Source organism: Colius striatus, chromosome 2, assembly GCF_028858725.1.
Source record: "Colius striatus isolate bColStr4 chromosome 2, bColStr4.1.hap1, whole genome shotgun sequence".
Taxonomy (NCBI): Eukaryota; Metazoa; Chordata; class Aves; order Coliiformes; family Coliidae; genus Colius; species Colius striatus.
In genome coordinates, this window is record NC_084760.1 from 50713105 (window position 1) to 50737349 (window position 24245).

The 24245-nt window shown below is 38.7% G+C and overlaps 2 protein-coding genes across 2 annotated transcripts; one reads left to right on the forward strand and one right to left on the reverse strand.

Annotated features, from left to right (window-relative positions):
* The first annotated feature begins 381 nt into the window (after positions 1-381).
* Positions 382-9665, forward strand: CCN6 (cellular communication network factor 6). The gene is made up of 5 exons (XM_061989611.1): positions 382-432; positions 3606-3882; positions 4289-4528; positions 7687-7880; positions 9384-9665. The coding sequence occupies exons 1-5, from the start codon at positions 382-384 to the stop codon at positions 9663-9665; spliced, it is 1044 nt and encodes a 347-aa protein (XP_061845595.1).
* Positions 9666-10462: 797 nt separating this feature from the next.
* TUBE1 (tubulin epsilon 1) lies at positions 10463-23525 on the reverse strand. Its single transcript, XM_010199041.2, has 12 exons — positions 23474-23525; positions 23326-23399; positions 22024-22076; positions 19678-19735; positions 18992-19107; positions 17860-17981; positions 16225-16412; positions 15356-15531; positions 14487-14627; positions 13197-13337; positions 12701-12875; positions 10463-11513 (listed from the first exon to the last, which is right to left on the reverse strand). Exons 1-12 carry the CDS (start codon positions 23496-23498, stop codon positions 11355-11357), a joined length of 1428 nt encoding a protein of 475 aa, XP_010197343.1. The 5' UTR covers positions 23499-23525; the 3' UTR covers positions 10463-11354.
* Between the last annotated feature and the right edge of the window lie 720 nt (positions 23526-24245).

Consider the following 24245-nt stretch of genomic DNA (forward strand, 5'->3'; position numbering starts at 1 on the left):
TTTCAGAAATTCCTCTAATATGGACTTAAAGTTAAAAATAACACTACATTTCCAGCAGCAAGATTTTAAGAATCAGATGTCACTGCATCCGACCTCAATTAAGTCAGGCAGAATCTGCTAAAGCAGTTGGATGGGATCAAGCAGGGTGTGAAAATCTGTATTCTAGTGCTGGGCAGAGAAGATCAGTTGGAAATTTCAGTGTGAAGCTGGTTCTGTATGAAGTGGAGAATTTCAAGTGTGAATGCGTGTATGTGTTCGTGCATGTGCTGGGGAAAGTAGGGTTGGCAAGGGAGACAGAGGAGAGCTTTGTGTTCAGTGCTTCCTCTGACACAGCTCAGCCTGTTCCCTATCTCCCAGCTTCACTTCTGAATGTGCAGGAACATGCGGTGGCTCCTTTTTCCCACCATCTTCATCATCCCTTGTACGCAACAGGTAAGTTCATTAAAAAGAAGAGAAAGATTTCTCCCTTCCTCATCCTGTCCTGGTTTATGGTTTTTATTTGCTTAATGACAAAATAAATTTCAGAGAAGACAATTTCTCACAAAGAATAAGGAACCAGTCCCTTGCTCCTGAGTAGATTTCATGTGTAGCTCCTCATTTTGATTTTTTTTTCCCTAAAGTATAAATTGATAAGATTTGGTGGGGAAAAAAGTGTTAAGGAAGCTTAAATTGTCAGTGATCTTGCCTTTTTTTTTTCCTTTTTTTTTTTTAATGCAAGTATAGATGGTTATCTGATGCAGTAAGAAAGTAAATGTCTTGCCTATGCTCATATTCCATCCACTTATACATACATATATATATATATGTATACATACACAGTGGTCTGACTTCAGGCTAGTTTTACAGATGAGAAAGGCACATGGGCAGTGTTATGCTTTATTTCTTATGAGAAAATTTTAAGTGATAGCTTTTGCTGAAGGTAATTGTGTCAAAGGCCAATTTCTTTATTTATTTAATAAACATGGAAAATTTGCTTTATGTGTACATGGTGTGTCTTTCCTTTACAATCAAGTTGAATGTCAAATGGAGGATTTTCAATTGACTGTCTCCCTCTGCTAACTTTCTGCATATTTAAAGCCAGATTGAGACAACTAAACATTTGCTATAATATGTTGCCTACTTTTGCTATTTGCTTATTTATGCAATACAGACCTTGTTCAATCTTTAAAACATAAGAAAATAAACAACAAAACACTATGGGCTGCTACACAATGGTCTCATTTTCTGAGAGGATAGGATCAGGAAAAGCATTCAGTGGGCTTATGTGATGTGGATAGCTTTGGTATAGAAACTTTGGGAAGTGAGGATCAGAAAACATTTGGACTGTAAACTTTAAATTTTCATGGTAACTTAATAGATTTTTGAAGATTTTTCAGGGAGACTGAGCTTCTCAATAATTCCACAGTTAAAACTGTCAGATATTTGCCTGATGGTGTTTTTCTTACTGGGAAATCTGTAGTCTCACACCTTTCAGTTGAGATCTTTTCCCTAAAAAATAAGGGAGAGAAATATCACTTGCTTAGGTAGAATTCTGTAGGTTTAAAGCATATTTTAATTTGTAATACAAATTAAATACACTGGTTGAAAACCACAGATTATTTCCTGCTATGCATACGCATTTTGAAACATGATCTCTGATTTAAGCCATGTAACCTTATATAGCTGGTACATGGCCAGATTCCTAATAATACTCTGCTTAAACAGAAAAAAAGGCAGTATGAAAGTGTTTCCTAAGGCAACCATACAATCTCAAACATTACTGAAAGTATAGAAACACCTGCATGTCTTTTTTTCCAGAACAAACCTTTAAGAAGTTTTACACTCCAATGCATATGCTCATCAAATTAACATTATGGTTTATGGAAGAGGTTAGCTGCCTAAAAAAAGTGTACTTAAGTGAGTTGTTTCAATATTATTGCTGTATTTAGGTAAAAAGGATTAGAAGAAATCCTTTATCAGCAAATGATTAAAAATATAACACATTTACACAACTATCTTCTGCATGCTGCATGGAATGCCTCATTACATCGTTTAATATTAATTTATTATATGAATTGCCTCTGCGAATTACTATCTGTCTTAAAAATCATTCAGCCAAAGGAACTTGAAAGCTGCTACTTTGGAGCTTCATTAGTATCTGCGGATTAAGATATCGTAAGTAAAGTTGTAAATGGCCATGAAAAATGGAAATTAGTGGTAGAAAAAAAGCCTTTTAAAAGGTCATTTACTGCTGAATGCAATTAGGCCAGCTCAATTATGCTGTGAGAGCTTTCATAGGATATGACATATGAAATGCTGAATTCTGAAGATACCTCCAGTTTGAAAGAGTCTCTGCTGGAGGTGGTTTCTACATGAATAGATCTCTGCAATTTGGAGGAACAGAGAGAAACTGATAGGTGGGGCTTTATATGCTTAGAAAAAAAAATATGACCTCCATTCAAGTTTTATTTATTTGTTTTCTGCAAGCTAGATGGTGATACTGGCACTTGATGAGAGGCTGGATCTTGTCTTTCCCTCTTGCTTTTTGGGCAGTCAGAGCTGCTTGATGAGAGCAGCTTCCAAGCCTTACATTGTGCTGGTGGCCAAGTGCTGTGCGTGCCCTCACTTGACTATGGATCCAGTCATCCGCAATGAATAACTATATCACGATCTGCATTTCTGCTGAAATCAGCAGTGTGAAAAGATTTAATGCTAAGATCTAAACTGCTACGTTTTAGATGTAGCTCTTTAAAAAAAAACAGGTTGAATACAGCTGTCTCAAATCGATCCTTTCATACCTTGTGCTGACTTAATCTTCCCCCATGCCTCAGAAAAATAAACCCATCCAGACCTACTTAAGACTTCCTTTTCTTTAAAAAAAAAAGAAAAAAAATGAAAAACGTATGAATTCTGAGACAGAATGTGGAAAACTGTAAATTCTAGCTAGATCTTGACTTCCTACTGCTGATACAAATCTTTGAGAGATATGCATTTGCCTAGTAATTCAGTGAACACTTATGCAAATAGATGCATTCTTAGAAAGTGACCTACTAAGCTCAGTGCAGCTTCTAGCCTCCCTCATTAGGATTCAGTTTTTGCACCTAGCCCAAGAGCATTTTTAAATACTATAATGCTCCTTCCCAAACAACTGCTCAAATTTTGCAGCAAAAGTAACACTCAGAATTCTGAGGCTCACTCTTTTAAAAAGCTTTTGCTATCAAAAGTGACACACAAGGCAGTGGTTGGCTATCAAGCAGTCAAAAGTTCATTTGATAGGCTTGTGGGAAGGAATATTTAAAACAAATTCACTGTCTACTTTAAAATACTTTTTTTCCTACTTTAGCTCTGCTGTAGGGTTTGTTCAATTGAAGGCAAAGGAACAACAAGGTGTGTTTCATGCACACAGTAGGCCAGGCTCACTGGTGGAAAGACACCGCAGTGCACGACAGTAGCTGTTGCAACTGGTCGTCTGTCTCCTACCAAAACCTGAGAGCCTTCTCACTTTTTGGATCCTGTGAGAGGAGAAATGTTAAGTGTCTTCATACAACTTCACAGGTTTTTCTCACCTCAACTTCATTTTATGCTATCCCAGTATTCAGCTCCAAAAATATCCCACTGTGTGTAAGTTTTTCCACAGCCCACCAGTAAAGACTGGAGAGAAACCTTCAGAAACCAGTGAAGTCCACCAGCGCAAGGAGGTTTGTCACTGGCCATGCAGATGCCCACCTGTGCCAACCTGCATCCCTGGGGTAAGCTTGGTGAAGGATGGTTGTGGCTGCTGTAAAGTCTGTGCCAAGCAGTCAGGAGAGACCTGCAATGAGGCAGATATCTGTGACCCTCATAAAGGCCTCTACTGCGACTACTCAGAAGACTTGCCTAGGTATGAAACAGGTGTATGTGCATGTAAGTCACTGTTTCACGTTCCCTTCTTGAAATCCAGGAGGGTGGGATGACAACGGTAAATGGTTTTGGAGGAAAACTGCTTGCTGGTGCTGCACAGCTCTGTACTAGGCAATTTATCCTAATGTAGTCCTCCGAGTGCCTGCTCACAGAATCTGAGAGCAGGGCTGGAACTGTCTTTAAACTTAACCTGCGTTTAGTGTAACTATTGTGCGCAAGACTGTTGTTTGCAGACATGTTGATGACTAATTTAAAGTTAGGTGGCTGCAGTTATCACTGAGCATAAATAAAACCAAATGTGCTTGGGCTGGGAAAAACTGGAAGCTGCGGGTGCAGTAAAAGCTGATTGCTGTGTAAGCAGGAGACATATGCTCGTTCTGTGTTAGTAACTGTTGTTTATCATTTGCAGATCTAGTAGCTGTAGGATGTGAGCTCAATGGAGTTTATTATCTTAACGGACAGGCCTTCCAACCTAACCCATTCTATAAGTGCCTATGTGTCAGTGGTGCAATTGGATGTACGCCTGTATTCACACCAAGATTAACAGCAAGTCCCTGCGCCAGGGTTGTGGGCAGAAAGAAGCCTGGACAATCCGTCTGTGGCCCGGCACAGCACAAGCTTCAATCAACAAACTACAGATTGATGTCAGGTGTGCCTGGCTACACTGGTAAACTTTTCTGTACATGAGCCTTGTAGTGTCCCTGACTACAGGAGAGAGGCAAACAGTACATTGGCACTTTCTCAGTTCTTGCGTAAGGCCGTTGCAAGGGTGACTGGTCTGTTCCAATTACCCTTCTTACTCTTAGGTCACAGACTCTTTTCTCTAAACCCAGTGAACATGAAAAGCAAAAAGCCTTTTGGCTTGTCACCAGTGAATTGGCCAAAGCTACCTTCAACCCGTCTTTGCTCTGCAGAGGTTTGCTACTTTATCAGATCAGAACAATTCGGGCTGCTGGTGGACAGACGTTTCACAGCCTGTGGGTTGTCTCACTTCTCCTGCTTTGTCACGATAGGGAATCCTGGTTTTCACATACATACATTAACACGTTGCAGGCCTCTTCTTTCAATAGAAAGCAGAAAATGATAAAAGTTCCCTTATTGATTTTCCTGAATTCATAAAATTTCAGGTCATCACAGGGATGATACACCCCCCAATTCCTTCTCTGTTCAGCCCTATCAAAAGCAGATATAAGCTTTATCCAATTCTGCCAGGGTCCATTGATTCTTTAACCTCATTTCTTACTCTGTTGCTGACGCTGTAGGTTCTCTTTTTCACTTTAAGGAAGCCCTAATTGCTGGAAGCAGGTATTCTAGCCCTTCTCTGGACACAGCTGCCTGTGCTTGTGCCGTCTCCTTCCCTGTGCACATGTAGGTTTCCATGGTTAAGCTCATCTTTGTTACAACTAATGTGGATACCAGAAAGTTGAGCCAATTGTTTGGGTGGCAGTTTGAATTGTGGGGAAATGATGGCCTGAATCATCATCATGGATCAATAAAATAAAACACAAGAGGATCGCAAAGCTTATCAGAATACCTTCATAAAAGACTGCTGAGCAAATAGGTAGATGGCATAGAAGCAATCTGCAGATAAACAGACCTGCTTACAAAATCAGGAGTTCAGTTCAGACAACTTTTAAGATGTTATTAGTGGCTATACGAGTGTTGGGGTTTAACCTCAGCTGACAACTGAGAACCACAAAGCTGCTCACTCACATTCCTCAGTGGGATGGGGAGGAGAACAAAGAAAAAACCCCCCAACTCGTGGGCTAAGAACAGTTTACTAATGAAAGTGAAAGTATAATAACAGCATTAATAAAATATAGATAATTGTAATGAAAATTAATATAACAAAAAAGGAAAAGAATTTTAAAAAGGAAAAAATCCCAACCCACAAGTGCTGCATAATGCAGTTGCTCACTATCCGTTGTCTGATGCCTGAGCAGTGATCTGCCATTCCCTGGCAGCTCACCCCAGTTTCTCTACTAGGAATAATGGTCTGTGGTATGGAACAGCTCTTTGGCTAGTTTGGGTCAGCTGTCCTGGCCCTGCTGCCTCCTGGCTTCTTGTGCTCCCCCTCACCAGCTTGCTAGCAGGGCAGGGTGAGAAGTAGAAAAGGCCTTGATGCTGTGTAACCTTTGCTCAGCAGTGTTCAAAACATCCCCGTGCTGCCAATGCTACTCTTTGTACAAATCCAAAACAAAGCCCTGTACCAGCTACTAGGAATAAAATTGACTTTATCCCAGACAAAAGCAGGATAGCGAATTCACAAAAATAATAAAAGCTCATTTTTACTTATAAAATTATGATGCAATACCTATAACTAGTATCAAAGCCTTCTTACAGAAATATACTTAAACCTGTGTATAAACACACACTCAATAAGGAGGCTGACTTTACATGAAGAGAGACTTCACTGCTAGAGAACATTGGTGATCTGACCAAAGACAGGACATGGTGCACTGAAAACAATGGCAGCCAAACCATTTTACCTCATGAAATACATGACTTGGATTTGTGGGGAGCTGTATGTCAGATACCTGGAGAATAGCATTAAGTCACTTACTTTGTAGCACTTCAGTGCATCCAAAAGCCGAAGTCCAATCTCCAGCAACTCCTTCATCGACTGCAACATTGCACCTCACAGCATTTATTCAGGAATTTGAACCAACTACACAACTTAGAGAAAGAATAAGTAGCTTACAAAGCACATTTCCTATTTGTCTCTGTTCAGGGACCCAAATAGCCTGTTCCTTGTGCTGGCTGTACCTGTTGAAGCATGCTGCTCTTCAGCTGATACAAATTATCTGAAGAATAGTACCTTGAAAAGCTCACTTTGTTTCAGGTGAGCTCTTCCCCCACCTTCCCTTTCCCAGTGCAGCAATCACGTCAACTTGTGCATGAGTTCCCTGAATGGCTCAATAGGCCAACATCTATTTTGTGGTTTTTTTTCTTTCTGTTAGCATGAATGACAAGTGCTAAATTTCATTTCACTGCCTTTGCTTTGTTTTCCAGCTTGCCTTGTCAATTGGATTTACATAATTCAGACACACAGGGATCGACCTAGGCTAACACTAAAAAAAATCCCCAGATGTATGAAGTATAACCAACCATCTGACTTCCCCTTATTTGTTGTAGACCTGTGACAGGCTTTTAATCTGCTTGCTGCAATGAGCTCTTTAAATTGCTGTCTATTTTCCAGGTATCCTTGTAGATCTGCCCTTGCTCTTACCTAAACACAGAGACTCCACAGTCTGGTCTTTCTGCAGAGTTTCACCATGAACTTTTGCACTGCAGTTTTGTTTCTTGTTGTAAGCATACTGTACCCAATCCAGCCCTAATCCATCAGAAAACAGGATTTTTGGTGATACCTAAAAGCGACTGGAGAATTTTACTCCTCAATACAAAACCTAAAGCCTTTACAATCTCTTCAAAGAAACAACATTATACCGTTTTCAGCACCCCTTTCCAAGCTAAGCTTGGCCTTAAATAAGTTTTTTAATCTCTCCTACATTCTGGACACTTCATAAAAATTCCACAAATAAGCTTCTACATGTAACATTTCCATCCTATTAAACTGGAGGTTCATACATCACCTGCAATTTCAGAGCCCTTCCTAGGATCTGAGTATCCAGGGTCAGTAAAGTTTAATGGCAGCTCAGATGGTTTTTGTGTAACTTTCTTTATGCCTCTTTTTAAGATTTACCTACAAAAGTGCCTTCATGAATGGAAGTCAAATGCTTATCGTTCTATTTTCATTTAATCCTTTTGGGGCTGTTCTGCTGAATAAATAATACATTGCTGTCTTAGCTTACAGAAGCTTACCACTCATTTTGAAGAAAAAGTGTCTAGTGCAGGCAACTCCCTGGACACCCTGTTCCAGGACCTGTGGCATGGGTATGTCCAGCAGAGTGACCAATGACAACAGACAATGCAAAATGAAAAGAGAGAAGAGATTATGCTTCATCCGGCCTTGTCTGACCAATATACAGACGACAATAAAGGTATTTGCTAGTGTAAAGTGACTTTTGGTAGAAAATGAAAATATCAGAAGGAATGGGAAAATCGATGTATTGGCAACTACAGATGTTAAACAACTTATTCCTTTTTTTGGAGGGTTTTACAATAGCGCTACTGTTTTCTGCCTTCACTCTTCAGGTTTCAGGAGTAACCCACAGCTGTGTAATTTTAAACAAATTAATATAATATTATATAATATATAATATTATATAATTATACAATATATATTGTTATATACTATTATATATCATATAATATATATACTATATATATAATATTTTATATGGAGGCCTGTGGCCAGTGGAGTTCCACGGGGATTGACTCTGGGGCCAGTCTTGTTCAACATCTTCATCAATGACCTGGATGAGGGGACAGAGTGTATCCTCAGCAAGCTGGCTGATGGCACCAAACTGGGAGGACTGGCTGATTCCCCAGAAGGCTGTGCTGCCATTCAGCAGGATCTCAACTGACTTGAGAGTTGGGCAGAGAGGAACCTCATGAGGTTCAACAAGGACAAGTGCAGAGTCCTGCATCTGGGAAGGAACAACCCCATGCACCAGTACAGGCTGGGGGTTGAACTGCTGAAGAGCAGCTCTGCAGAGAGACCTGGGAGTCCTGATTGATAATAAACTAACCATGAGCCAGCATTGTGCCCTCATGGCCAAGAAGGCCAATGGCATCCTGGGATGCATTAAGAAGAGTGTGGCCAGTAGGTCAAGGGAGGTTCTTCTCCCTCTCTACTCTGCCCTGGTGAGGCCTCATCTGGAGTCCTATATCTAGTTCTGGGCTTCTCAGCTCAAGAGGGACAGCGAAGTGCCAGAGAGAGTCCAGCGCAGGGCCATCAAGATGATCAGGGGACTGGAGCATCTTTCATACGAGAAAAGACTGTGGGAACTGGGGCTGTTTAGTCTGGAGAAGAGGAGATTGAGGGGAGATCTTATTAACATTTACAAATATCTAAAGGGTGGATGTCAGGAGGTTGAGACATCCCTTTTTTCTATAGTAGCTAGTAACAGGACAAGGGGTAATGGGATGAAGCTGGAACACAAAAAGTTCCACTTAAACATAAGAAAAAACTATTTCACTGTGAGGGTGACAGAGCCCTGGCACAGGCTGCCCAGAGTGGTTGTAGAGGCTCCTTCCTCAGAGGCCTTCAAGACCTGCCTGGACATGTTCCTATGTGACCTGATCTAGGTGACCCTGCTTCTGTAGGAGGGTTGGACTAGATGATCTCTAAAGGTCCCTTCCAACCCCTACCATTCTATGATTCTATGATAATGTCCTGAAAGATAAGTGCTGCTCATGCTGTCCTTGTGCTCTGTCACTCAGAAAGTATTTTCTATTTGTTGACTGATAAAGAAAACATACGACAGCTTCCAGAAGGAGTAATTTTTAAGATATTTTTATGTAAATGCTACTTTTTTTCCCATAAATGTTTTGTTTCTAAGGTGTAAAAACTCAGGCTTTTCTTTGTTTTTGTATTGAAGGTTCCAAAAGGAAAAACATGTCAACCCACATTCCAGCTTCCTACAGCAGAAAAACTATTTTTTTCTGGATGCTCAACTACTCAAAGCTACAAACTAACTTTCTGTGGGCTGTGCTTGGACAAGAGGTGCTGCATACCCAACAAGTCCAAAATGATCACTGTACAGTTTGAGTGTCCCAATGAAGGCTTCTTTAAGTGGAAGATAATGTGGATAACTTCATGTGTATGTCAGAGGATATGCAGTGCTCCAGGAGATATATTTTCTGAACTCAAAGTTCTATGACAAGTTACACCATTGACTGTAACATTATGAGAGTACAACCACACAGTCACACCCAGGAGAGTTATCATAAGTCTCTGCCACAGCAAGGTTTACAGTGAATCTACATATGGGAATATTCATTTCTTAAATAGCACCTGGAAAATGCAAACAAGAATGCATTTTTTTAAAAATATGCCTATTTTTAGATGTGGAAATACATTCTTGAGAAGGAGGGATATAACAAGTCAAAACAAGAACTTTTGTTAATTAAAAAAGGCACAGCAAGACAGTTTCATACCCCACTGTTACTGTTGCCCATAAATACAGGTAACTTCACAGATGCTCTGACTAACCTCTTAGAAAAAAAAAAATTACCCTTCATCTACCATTCCTGATTCTCAACTTAATATTCTCTGCTATGTATCTGCAACAGTAAAACTCATCAATGCTGTTTGAAATAGAAGTCAGTTTTAAGCTCAGATTGCTTTTTGCACCAGACAACCTTTCTCTAGTGTTATGAATATAAACAATGCACTTGAAAGGAACAAGTAAGCAGGTACTTGCAAATAACAGATGCAATATTTCAAAGAAGTTACTATTATTAGAACTTTCTTTAAAAAAAATGCTCTCAACAAGTGTTATCACAATGTTTTATTCAACATTTCTGGACTTACACATCAAGAATTGTGCTTCCTTACACATCCACTTCAACTCTGCTAGATGGACCTCAAGCTTTAAGAAATCATCATATTGATTCATTCTGACTTGTAACAGTTAACTAGTCGTGTTGCTCTAAGAGAGCCAAAGCTGCCAAACAACTGGAAATAGCTGTATGTTCTATTTTGTAAGAGTTTTTACCGAAATAGAAAAATTTACTTACCCTAGTAATTATTAATATTAAACCATCTATTTTACCTGCATTCTTTTAAGTATATAAACTTTGTTTTCCAAGCCATCATTATAACTTCACTACTAATGCATGTTTTGCTCAGAGGTAAATTGTATTATCTCATAATCTAGTGCAACTCAGCATTCATAAACATGAATTATTAAAATAATGTTAATCAATACTCCAAGTACAATACTTGAAACAAAATTTAGTTTGTTGAATTTTCTGATGTTGCCAACTTTGATATCAATTCAGAAGGCTCTATAAAGCTTAATGCAATATGGAAGCCAAAATATTAAAACTATGAACACAGCTTAAAGCATTCTGAAATGACTACTGTCCTGTAAAGTTTAAGAAACCGGTTTCATTACAGATTTGCTTTCATCTTTGAAAAGACTATGAGGGCTTTTCTTCTCTTCATAGTTGCTTGTTAAAAAACAAATCTAGCAACCGTGATCCTTCTTTGAAGTAAGGCCTGCCTTTAACTTACCGTAAGCTGAAAGTCAGGGAAAGGAACCATATTTTTAGCTGCTAAAATCTCTCTTTCTTCCCTTAAAGCATAAGGTATTGTCAATTTATATTTAGGAAGACTGTTCTTACTGACATCCATTGCTCTTTACTGATGATAATTAGGCATCTTCAAATCTTTCTTACAGGCTGGGCCTGACACTTACTATGACACTTCTCAGAGCAGAGGAAGCTGTTGTCCCAGTCTCATTTTGAATTGCAATAGCTAGACATGCTGTCATTCACTTGTGTTAACTGAAGTGGTTGGATGCTTGCAGGAAATTTTAAATAAATAAAAATCATTTCTTCCTTCTTTAAACAGCTATCTTCAGTCTTGATGGATCTGTTGTAGGAGTACTTTTTGTGGCATCCAATTCATTGTACTCTTCTATTAGGTCAGACAAAGATGATACGGCTTCAGAAAAACAGCTTTGCTCCATCCCATCTATATGCAGATAATGGTGAAGGTGAGCCTAAGAGAATAGAAAAAATTTAGCATTAATCTTTTTTCTTGGCACTTAATTCCTTTGTCTAAGTGTCATTTAGCCTGCACTGAAGAGAGGAGTGCAAGCACTACACAAAGTAGATTTAAAAACTTATATCATGACATTCCCTTTTTAAATGCTCAGCAACTTTGGTAACAATCCCCTACAGAATCACAGTCGATATTCCCAATTTCTTACACATCCATCTTTTAATATTCTGTCCTCTTGAGTACAGTTGACTAAACTGTGTATTTGGTTTACGTGGCAACAATTCAAAAACCACCTGGATGAGTTCCTGTGTGACCTACTCTAGGTGGTTCTGCTCTGGCAGGTGGGTTGGACTAGATGATCTTTCGAGGTCCCTTCCAACCCTTAAGATTCTGTGATTTGGTAGTGAGAGGGAGCACAGGGCTGCTGGGGTGGCTTTTGTGCGAGGACATAAGGAGCTGCCCCCTTGTCAGACAGAGACAGTTCCAAATGGCTCCCTCCCATGCAGGCCTGCCACTGGCCAAAGCTGAGCCCATCAGCCATGCTGGTAGTGCCTCCTTGACAACAATTTTAAGGAGGGGCAGAAAACGCTGCACAAAAGCTGCGAGTTAGAAAAATGGGACAAAAAGTCCTGCAGATACCAATATGTGAAGGAGCATAGTGAAATTGAACCTAGGAAGAAGGCTGTGGGATGGCATTGTCAGTTTTGGGTTTATTTCTTGATATCCTATTCTGTTATTAATTAGCAACAAATTAATTTCCCAAGTCAAGTTTGTCTTGTCCATGACAGTAATTTGTGAGCAATCTCCCTGTCCTTATCTTGATACACAAGCTTTTCACTGTACTTTCTCCCCCTGTCCTGCTGAGAAAGGGAAGAGAGAAAACAGCTTAGCTTGGTGGGCATCTGGTGGCCAGCTAAGGTCAACCCACCACAAACTGGTAGGCAAATCTGTCAGATATGGCCTCACTGCTGAAGAAAGTTGAGTATATTCCCTGGAAGGTACAGATTAATAAAGAGTTTACACTTTTTAAGCAGCAGCTGTTGGAATGGTTTCTTGATAGGCAACACAAAAAAATCTCAGGCTGTTAGTTTTAAAGAGTCCCTTTACGATACTAAGATTTGCGTCACAACAATGCAAGATGCTAATGATTAATGGCTATGGTTGTTGCGATAATAAGAGTTGTACCTTTTTCTTGTAGAGCTTCATAAATCTGTCTTTGAGTTCAATGAAAGTTGGTTTTACACAAGTGTTGTTTGCTAAAGCCAGAAGTGAATGGGAATGGCCCACAGGAGGTACTGAACACAGACCAGTTTTCCAGCCCTCTTGATTCCAGGAGACAAAGTGCAGAGAAGGCTTCAACCTGTGATATAAAAATTTTGTTACCCAAGGAATTTAAGAATGCAAAGCTTAGATTTCCTTTGCAAACAGTCTGGAAGAGTTAATATTTAAGCTTTCAGAACTAAGAGAACCATATATAACTACCATTTTGAATAAGACATTTCAGACTTCAAGCTAAAACAATGTGTTGGTTTTAAAACAATGTGTTAGTTTTTAATTCAAATTGCAAACACCAGTGGTTTTTTTCCTGCTAATTTAATGCATCAGGGTTTGAAAAGTAACAGCAAAAGTGACAGCAGTTTCAATAACAAATCTCACGACTACTTTATGTGGTATTACAAACCTTTCAATGTTTCTGCGGAGGTCTGAAACCTGCACATTTCCTCGAACAAGAAGCGCACATGCAAGGTAGAGGCTGTGCTTTGGATCTGCTTGAATTAGTTGATGATCTCTACTAAAAGCATCTGAAAACATCTGATCCAACCTAGGTGAAAAGAAACCAGAGTTATCTGCTCTTACTAAAGCAGGCTACAGGAGTTTTTCAGAATGTCCACCTTCAGGGTTTCAAAGTTAATAAAATTCTGGAGATAAAGGTGCATTCAACTTAGGACCATCAATATCAGGAAGAAGATTCAAACCTCTATATGCACACATGTTGGCATTAGAAGTTTTTTAAAAACACTCCAGATCTATTTCTCCCTCTTCTCCCTCACATTACAAACCACTGTTGAGTCTAGCCAGAGAAGTGGACAGACAAAGAGATTTTTATTTCTACGGATTTCTAGTAGATTGAAGCTATTTCATCCACTTGTTCCAAACTCTCTGCATCTATCATCTTTAATTTTATTAAAAATTACCTCTGCCACAAAATGCCTATTAAAAAAATAATGGAATGAGACAAAAATATTACTATTTCCACTCCATTCTGAAACATGATTGACTGCGCATCTCCCCGTGGTCATCTACCTTCCCTCCAGCACTGTATTGTCTCCTCATGACATGGTTTCAAGAGATTCATCCGATTGTCACAACTTGCTATTACAGAAAAGGTGTGGTCCTGCCGTCTTCTCCACTTTGCATACTTCTACCACTTATCCTTTGCTGCCTCTATCACCATTTGGACCTTTTACTGGCTGAAATGAATTCACCAATATCAGTAAAATCTATTTTAACTGGTTATTTTCTGCCATGCCAGCGGCATAAACAATCTCACAAAATTTGTATATGGAAACTTATTGTTACAATAAACTGTTAAATAGGATCACTGGATCTCCAGACTGAAGATGCTACTACATCCACTGGAGTCTAGTTTAATTTGTTGTTTGTTGCTACAGTATTTTGAGAGTCTAGTTATTCAAAACAACTTGTGATGTAGATTCCAAGTAGTACATTTTCCCAACAGAAACATTTCCCAGCAGACAAGAAGAAAAATACAATTCAAGTTTACTATCTCAACCAATACAGAAAAATGGGACAGAAAATGTTCCTAAAATCAGAAGGACAGATTTGAAAATGTGGCAGACTTAAAACTTTTACCCTTAGTTTTGCTATAGAATGAAATTTAAGTGAAAATTATGGAAGAATCAGAAATTAAACTTCAAATGTAAAGCTTCTGTAATATATCTTCTCTCACCTTCTAGAAGGTACATTAACATCAGCCAAAGTATACAGAGGAGTCAAGCTTGAAACCAAGTAATGAAGTCGAGGAAATGGAACCAAATTCATGCTGATTTCATTAAGATCCATGTTAAGGGAACCTTCAAACCTAGCAGAGCTAAAAAATTCTCAAACTGTTATAAAACTGTTATTAACTATGTAAATTGCTTTTAAGGTAAACATTCATTACATCTATGTTTTCAACTGTTCGGCACAATAAAATAGTAAAACACTCCAGTGTTTGAGAAACTGTTCATATCTAATTAGTACACTTTCACATTTGGCAGTAACAGTGTTGTATATCTACTTACACTATTCATTATGGAACAGTAAATCATCAAGAATGAGATCTTCTTTACTGACTGTAGTCTTTAGCACTGTTTTTCAGCATGTGGATATATCTCCTGAACATGTTTTAATAAATAGGCTATAATAAACACACATTCCTGACAAACTGTTTAAAAGAAATGTAGGTCAATGCTCCAGAAGTATATTTCACCAGGAGTTTCTAGGTAGCTTAGGAGCAACAGTGATCTTATGGTCTTTGTAAAACAATTTAAGTGGACTAAAAAGGCAAACCTCCCTGGGCTCCATTAAGCATTAATGGAAGACAACCTCCTTCTGCCCTTCTTCCATGACAGTTCTAAGATTGTCATGGCTAAAGCAACACTACTACAATCAGAATACCCACAAATACTTTCACACTTGGCAATTAGTTTTTAAAAAGAGAAGACTCACCAAATGTAGAGCAATTAATATTCTTGGAGTCATTGCAGGCCTGCACGTTTGTAGCACACACTGTCTCCAGCAACACAACTTTTACAGAGAAATAACCCATAACTTTACCTTGTCAGGTTCAGCAACAAGTTGGCTACGATATTATTCATTGAATCAAAAGGCTTCTCTTGTACAGTTTTTGCACTGCCTGTGCTTGATGTTACCAAGCTGTTTTGCTTCACGGTTGACCCTAGCTTCCCAGTATTGATCATCTGATGAATTTTCCTAACTATATCAAACAGAGACTTTGAGAGAGTGGGGGGGGGAAAAAAAAAAAAAGTCACATGAGAAGTCTTCATCACAGAGCTTTCAAATTCAATTTATGTTAAAAAAAGTGCTAAGACATGGTACTGTTAGTTCAAAATCCTCATCTACAAAAACTTTAAATTTAAAATTATCGTGATTCCTGTGAAAGCAAAAATATAGTCTTTAAATACACTTCATGTTCTCTTGCTTTTTTTGTAATCAAACAGGAAGAGAGTTAAAGTTAGAATGAAATGAGTCTGGTGGTTTGTGTGACCAGGTGTGCTTATGATGTCCATATCACTAATCAGTCAAGTCAAGTCTATTGGAATTTGAAGTGGTTAGTAATTTCCTTTGCAAGACTCTACTAATCCTATGCACAAACTGACTGTTAGAAGAATTTAGGAGTCTCAGCCTCTGTATGTGGAAGTTTTTGACTGTTTACCTTGAAAGAGGGGAGAAAAAAATAAAATAAAAAATTCTAGACTACTTTGAAGGTGCAGAGCAAGTTTTTAGTGATATCTGTGTTCATTTCAAAAGCTTGCAAGAGACTTAGGAGTTCAATTATCAGTTTTAAAATAACTAAATGATGCTTTAGAGACCTGGTACTCAAATCAATACAGAGAAGGAAGAAACACTTGCTATGTGCAGTTAATAAAAGAGAAATTGACAGAAACCAGAATATTATTTCTTACTTCATTTTCAATTGGTAGCACACAGTCTGCATGTTCATTAAGCTCCTTCATAGCCAGAACACTGTTATATGGAGAAGTAATAACATCATCTTCACCAGAGGGATAAACTGAAGTAACAAATCTATATACTTCTGGGAATTCATCCTCAAGCAAATTTAGTACAAAAGTTCCAAGGCCAGATCCTGTCCCTGATTATGAATGAAGACAGAATAAGAGAAGATAAAAGGCTCCCCATGTTATCCTAAGCTTTAAGTCTCATGTGCTGAAAACACAAGAGTTTTCAATTACATATATATTAGTTAATATTTTCTAAAGCATTTGGCTGACAGTGGAAGCTACTCTGATACAAGGTAAGGTAGGAAGATTTTGTCCAGACAGAAAAATAAGTGATAAAAGTATTTCCCATAGTATACTAGACAGAATGAAGCATACAATACCAAGCATTTCTGCAAACCAAAAAGTCCTATTACATAAGCCACATTTTTCTGACCTAGTATTTTTATTTTTAATCTTAACACTTTTTTAAATTTAGAAATAAAACCTTTGTTTAAGTACATTGAAAGTGCCCCACACAATTATTTACTTTTATTTGGTGCTTCTTTATAAAGTTTTCTCATTCTCTAGTCAAAGGCGCACAACCCCTTTCTCCCCAGCACATGTGCTTTTTGTCTCATTAGTCCTAAGCACTTAGCACTGAGTTCAAGTAAGGAAACTGAACTGTAGTTTTTCTGTCTTGAACAGGCAACGTTCTCAGCAGCAGACAATTTCATCTATGAACATGATGGTAATTTTCAGCAATAACAGAAACAGTATCTTCAGAGTCTCTCAAATTAAACAAATGACCCTTGACAAAACTCTTGCTTCATATTTAGAGCTATTTTCTGTGTCTTTTATAATATATATACACGGTACCCTCAAGTTTCTGGGGAAGAAAGGCTAATACAGTAATGACAAAATTGTCATTGTAAGGGATTCTCCCTCATGATTTATTAAGAAAATAGCTGGACTGGATTCATTAGAATTATGTGGAAGGAAAACAGAAACCTAAAGGTTTTTGAAGTTAACCAACATTAGAAGTCTCCATCAAAGTCTTTTGAAAAACTCTACAACTAAAAATAAATTGATCACAACAATAATGTCAGTATGCTGAGGCCCTTGTCCCTTCTTCTAGCAGTGTTTCATTGGATTTAGAATCATAGAATCATTTTGGTTGGAAAAGATCTTTAAGATCATCTAATCCAACCATTAACACTACACTGCCAAGCCCACCACTAATCCAGTCCCTCAGCACCTCATCTATGTATCTTCTGAATATCTCCTGGTATGGTGACTCCACCACCTCCCGGGGTAGCCCGTTCCAATGCTTAACAACCCTCTCAGTGAAAAATGTAGTACCTGTCTTAATCCAACCACTGCCTTGTATTTAAAAAGTTAGCTGTACTTTTGTTCTAGGTAGCACCTTAGTTCTTGATTAGGGCTTCTCGGTGCTCTAACAAAAGAAATAATAACTAACTACAGGTCCACTTAATTGGACTTTGTTAATTTTTTTCATTCTGAATGATGTAGATTATTACATTGGGTTTTTTTTTCATCTGGGGCTGATGTAACCATATTGAATATAAAAATGTTACTTACCACCTCCCATAGAATGAATTACGAAAAAACACTGTAGACAGTCACAATGTTCTGCAGTTTTCCTCAGCTTTTCCACAATGTTTTCCCGGTACTGACAGCCATAAAGCTTATGACCTACAGCCCTGAGGACGTGAAAAGAACTTTAAAAAGAATCCAACCATCAAGCTTCCAGGTATTTTATTTTAACTTCTCCCATCAAACACTTTAGAGTTCTGAGTCCAGAGCTGTATGCAACACCTAATTTGTGAGAGCTGCTAAGCTGTCACGACATCATGTGAATATGGGAGTCAGGACATGGTTTAAATACTGGGGATGCAAGCAGCTATAAGTTCGCAGCTTTGGAGTGTGCACTACTTTTTTGCACTGATAAGAAAATGAACTTCCACGTTGGATGATCAACTTTTAATTAAGAAATGAAAGTCACCCAGGAATATCCTGTTAAGGAGTGTGTAACACGTACTGATCTTGCCTCAAGTACTATGTTAAGTCAGTTGCTACCAGCAGTAAGAAAACTCCAAACAACTCATTTTCAACACACTTATCTGTTAGACAATGAAGTCAGAGGATGTTTATTCTCTGTATTTCACTCTTTCAGTAAAAGTGCTGATGATTTGCTTTCCAGTCTGCATTGCCCTGAATATTATTAGAGGCGCATTAAGGTCCCAGTGAAAATTTGGAATTCATTATGTTAATAAATCTTTTTCTGAATTTCTCTTTTGGTAATGTACTTTGTATGCACAAAGCCAGACTCTGCGGTGCTTAGAAATCAGAAGTGCATTTGCTCCTGTATCTCATTTCCACAGTAGTTGCACAGTCTCAAACTAGATTATGGCTTCGACTGAGCAATGGAAGCAGCTGAATATCAAAGAAACAAAAATAAAAAGCATGTTCTTTTGAAAAACAAAATCAAAAAAGAGGATTAAAAATTAGACAAAATGATACATCAGCAGAATTGTCCTACTGTAAAAGGCTTTTTCAAAGCCCTCCTCCAGGCAACAGTGACTCCAAAGTTTACTAGTAATATGCTGCAGCTCCTCAGGTGCAGAATGAACCAGAAAGCTACTGCTATCATTTCCCTTTTCAAACACTATCTAATTAGTTACAACAAAATGCTTTCTGAAGAGTTTCTCACCAGTTGTTTCCTGAACCAGAAACATCTGTGATAAGCTGCTTAGTATCAAACACATCCCTCAATGGTCCCTGCAGAATTTCATTTACCACACCCTCCTCCATGTCAATCAACAGTGCCTTTGAGAAAGGAAAGAATTAAAATTCAGTCAGTAAGTAAACCACCCTTTGAAATAATCACACAAAGAAAGATAAAATTATTTACAGTATAAGAGGTATGTCATCTCTACTGTGCTCCAGAGAAATTTTGTTAACCAGGAGACCAACTAGATTCACCTTGGCTTATTTGTTAGAAGTCACTCAATAGGACATCATTTCAGGGAATGCAATTTTGTTAAAATATTGTAGCATTTTGCTTTTAGGACTAAAGAAATTAATGCATTTTTATGTTTCAAGTTTTCTTGCATCTTAATCACTTAAAGTGACTCAAAGAAACCCACTCATTAGAAAATTCAAATAAAAACTTGGTTGGTAACACCTGCAATAATTTAAAGTTATAATTAAAATTACTCAACAAGACTGACAGCAAACTGCATTACCCCACTGAATCACAGAAGTTACTATTAAAAATCTTACTAATCAAAGCAGTATTTAAACCCAGATGCAATTATAAGGACCTTAACGAAATTCCTACATTGCTAGACATAAACATCCAGTGTAAAAAAAAATGACCTTTATAGATTGCCTTACCCGTGCTTTTAAAGAGCAGATTTTTCCTCTGTAAATATCAGGACCATCATCATCACTTCTGAAAAAAAAAAAAAACAAAATAATCCAAGCTCAGAATCTTAATGGAAAATAAGGCTATATATGTACATTCAAATAAAATTCCTTCCTTAATCTTTCATCTTCGGAGGACCATTAATGATGTAAACAAACAGGAACACTGAATATGCTGCTAAGAAAGACCTCACCATTTCCTAAAGCAATGCAATTTCAGGACATAATTTCAATCAGAAATATCTTAAGCAGTCCTTCAGGAAGCTGGAGAGTTAAGCTTTGAAAGTTTACTTGCAGATACAGCCTCTGCTCTGTGGTAATTCTACAGGCATTGCCAAAACTTGAAAGGATTATCTTTTATCCAGCATGTGGTATATCTGCATCATGTAACGGAACCCAGTGCAGCAAGTAGCTTTTTCAATGGGGTGTAGTGCAGCACTGTGCTACTGCTCAAGGTGTGAAAGCTGTACAACTGCCCTAGCACACCACTGTGCTTGCTTTACATTGCTCTTAACACCTACCAGTTCAGAAGTATGTTGGGTTGGCATAGCTTATTCTTCTCTCTTTTCCAGGAATGGTTACCCCAAGCCAACCTAAGGGGCTGTGCCTTGTGTACAATCACATTTTTTCTACAATGAATACTAGTGCTGACCATGCTCAGTCCCATCAGGAACAATGGGAAGAGTATGGGGCTGCATTGGATTCCTCAAGGATATTCAGCTCTCTCCCTCAAAGCAGCTCTGCCAGACATTTATCAGCTGAGCACCCTCTAGCACTCATGTGATTCCTCCAGCGTACACAACTCTCTGTAACAGTCTGCTATAGCACCAGCAAATTCATCTAGAAAAGTTCTCTTTCTCGTCAGAGAAAGGCAAAACACACTTCTTTCTCTTACTATTGTCTCTGTGGTCTTTCAAGTCAGGCCATACTTTCAATAACTTTGATTTGATGGCTGAAAAAGATCCCTGTGTTACCTAGAATCCCGTAGGCTTAAGACGTGCATTTCTGCCTATAAAACAGTACGTATACATAAGCACATTTCCAATACCTCACAGTTTAGTGATCACCATAACGGTTTAAAAAAAAGTCTGTCTGGTTCTTCCAGAGTGCTGTTCATAGCTGTTTCTGACAGGATAATCCACCTGGATTAATTATTTTGAACTGTGGTACATCATAGCATAGGAAACATAAGTTTATGACTTTTATGACAAAGGGTTTTATGGTTGTAATGACCAGGGAGGTGAACTAGTTTCTTCTGCTAAAACTAAACCAAATTCCACAACAGTAACAAAAAGGCCAAAACCTCACAGCCTGTGCAACAGAATGTGAAATGACACTTCAGAATGAAATTATGGTTCAAGGTTATAGTTACAAGTGGGAATTGTTTCAACAGGAAAATGAACAGCTCCTGGAAAGGATAAGATTCGAATAATCATCCTTCTGCTTCTCAGGCAGAGGAGTCTTCCTTGAAAACTCTACATTATGCAGTAAGTCCTTCTTCTTTACAGAGAGAAGACAGATGTTTCTATTGCAGCCAATCCATCAATTATAAATCTGGTGGTTTCATATGGCACGTACAGAAGCATAGTCATTGTTAACAACCAAATTGTCTTGGAAAAAAAGACTGGATATTCTTGGAAATGCCCACAAGGATAAAGTCCAATGCACTTGCATGTTCGTTCAAAGAGGTTTATCTGACACAAAAGAATTAGTATTTCAATGTCATTTTAGTTGAAATTGCATGCTGTACTGCAGCTTTGCCATATGATGGAGGAAAACAATCTGGTCAAATGCTTCTTCATTAAAACACAACAGCAATTTCCAAGTGCACAATTCAAAGGATTTTTTGTAACTGTACAGATAAGAGATGACCAAATGCTCTATGAATTGGTTAACTTTAAACAAAAGCCAACAAAGCATATCCACCGCTCTGTGTAACAAACTAGACAGACAGGGATTTAAAAACTGACATGACCTTTTCTAACTACTTGATATGCAATTCCTCTTATAACTCTTGAAGAAATGCTGGTAAGTTTATATTCAGAGGGCTTGGATTCTGATTATTTGCAATGGTTAAAGGTATTAGATACTGGCTGTCCGGTTTTGGAACAGAAGAAAAACAAATGCAAACATTTTCAGCACCTGTAACTATGAAAATACAGTTAAAATGGAAAGGTAGTGTTTTGAGGACAATACAAAAAAGCAATATCTTTTTCTAGCACAAACTAAGAAAACCATAACTTATGTTATTAGAGGTTCAACTTAAGAGTTGTTGATCTATTGTATTAAACTCATGAACTGCTTTGGAAGACTTACCTTGTATCCACATTCCTGAAGAAACTGCTTAATGCTTCATCATAAATTCCTTTCTAAAAGGAAACAACATGACATAAGATGATGTGCAATGTCAGAAATTCTCAGTGCTTGAAAGGGACCTCTGAAAGTCACTTGTAAAACCTCCCCACTGAAAACAGAATGGCACCTAGGTTGAATTCAACCAGCTCTAGTCTGCAATATAAAGAACATTTCATTTCAGCTTGATATTAAACATTTACAAGAGGGTATAACTAAGAAATTAATTTTTCAGCACAATTAAACAACCTTTGTCCTTGATTTCTAAATATTTAGACTTTTACTGAAGATCTCAATGCAACTGTTAAGAAGAATAGCTACTGTTTAGCTGCCTCAGTTTTGTCACTGATACAACATGGGCTTCATGCCCATGATACTGGTGTTCATGAAGTTCTGTGGAAAGCAAAACACATTGTACTGTATCAATAACGCCTAAACTCCCTATTGAGGGGTGGCATAAGCCACTATAAAGCTAAAGAACTAGCAAGTTTAAATACTCCAGGATTATTGTACAGGCTGCTTACCATACTCCTCCATAGTTCTTAATTAAAATACAACAGCAATTTCCAAGTGCATAATTGCAAGGATTTTTTATAACTGTACAGATAAGATATGATCAAATGCTCTATGAATTGGTTAACTTTAAACAAAAGCCAATAAAGCACAGCTACCACTCTGTGTAACCAACTAGACAGACAAAAGGTATTTAAAAACTGACATGTTTTTATGGAGTAAAATTTGGAAGGCACTGTTCCCTGCATTGCTGAAACAGAGACTCTCCACATGTATATGAACTTCACCCACTGCCATTTTACAGTAGCTTCAACAAAAGGCATTGAGGACTGCTCACTGTTACCTGTTAGCATTCAGCATTTACCAGGAAACAATATATTTATAGTTCACGGCAAGAAGTTTGCCTTTTTGGTCAGGATACTCAGCACAATCCTACACCGTCTTTACACTGCTATTTTGGTTAGCACAACAGTACAGTAAGTCACTGCAGGGCACCTGTTAACAAAGGGGGCTTTGGTGGGCAGCGGTAAAGAACTTGCATTGAACAGCCCACTGCATCAAACCTGGAAACTGGGCTCTCCTGCAGCTATAGAAAGCTGTTCTGAATTAGACACGATGAGTTAATCAGTATAAAGACCTGGGAATAGTTTTGTTCAGTTAAGCGGCATCAGCCTCATCAAGTAACTACAGTGCTTTGCACACGAACCGCAGCAGCGGGGCGACGGCCGGGGCTGCGGGGGGAGCGCCGGTTACCTTGTTGACAGCAGCGTGCTCCCGCAGCGCCAGGTCCCAGAAGCGGCAGCCCACCTGGTTCCCGCACTGGCCCACTGCAAAGAGGGGAGACAGGAGTCAAGCACGGGCAGGGGCAGAAGGGAAGACTCTGGGCACCGCGACCCCTTACCCTGCACCACTACCGACTGGGTCATAGCTGGGCAAGCAGCAGCTCCTTCCTCTTTCGAATCGGGCGCCCGGAAGCCACCCCCCCTTAACGGCTGCGGCGGGCAGGCCTTTCCTTCTGCCCTCCTCCTGCCCTGGAACGGCCCAGTTGCTGGTTTATCTGCGGGCGCTCACCGCCTGCCGCGAGCGAGCGGAACATGGCATTGGGGGGAGTGGAGGGGGTGTGTATGGGGTATGTATGTTTGATGTAAGAATGAGGAGGGGGGGGTTGTGTGTGTGTGTTTGGTGTAAGAATGCGAGGGTATACGTCTGTGTGTGTCTGGGTTTGGTATAAGTGTGCAGGACATGGTGAAGTACTCAGAAACTGTAGTCTTGAAGGTGAATCTGTCAGGGGCTACAGGGTCTCTGCTAAAGTCTAAATGCAGAAAACATGGCAAAGACCTAAAATGAAGCCTTTCTATGGAAGAACACCAATATTTTTATAAAGCACAAGTCATTTGCTTTTATGGCTAAAAGTGTGTGATAAGATCTATTTTATTTTCCCCAAACACACTATTCAAGTGATGCTGTGAAATGTCCTAAGTGATGGGAAAATACAAAATAAAAGGAAAAATGGTCGTGCAGTAATCCCGGAAGAATGTACTCTCCCATCAGCCTTGCAAATTACATCTTCTTTAAGTTCAGTTTCATATTTCTTGTGGGAATGATTGTCCACAGTCCACAAGCTTTTGCTTATGTGTTGAACATAGCAACGCTGGGACTGAAAATGGGAGATG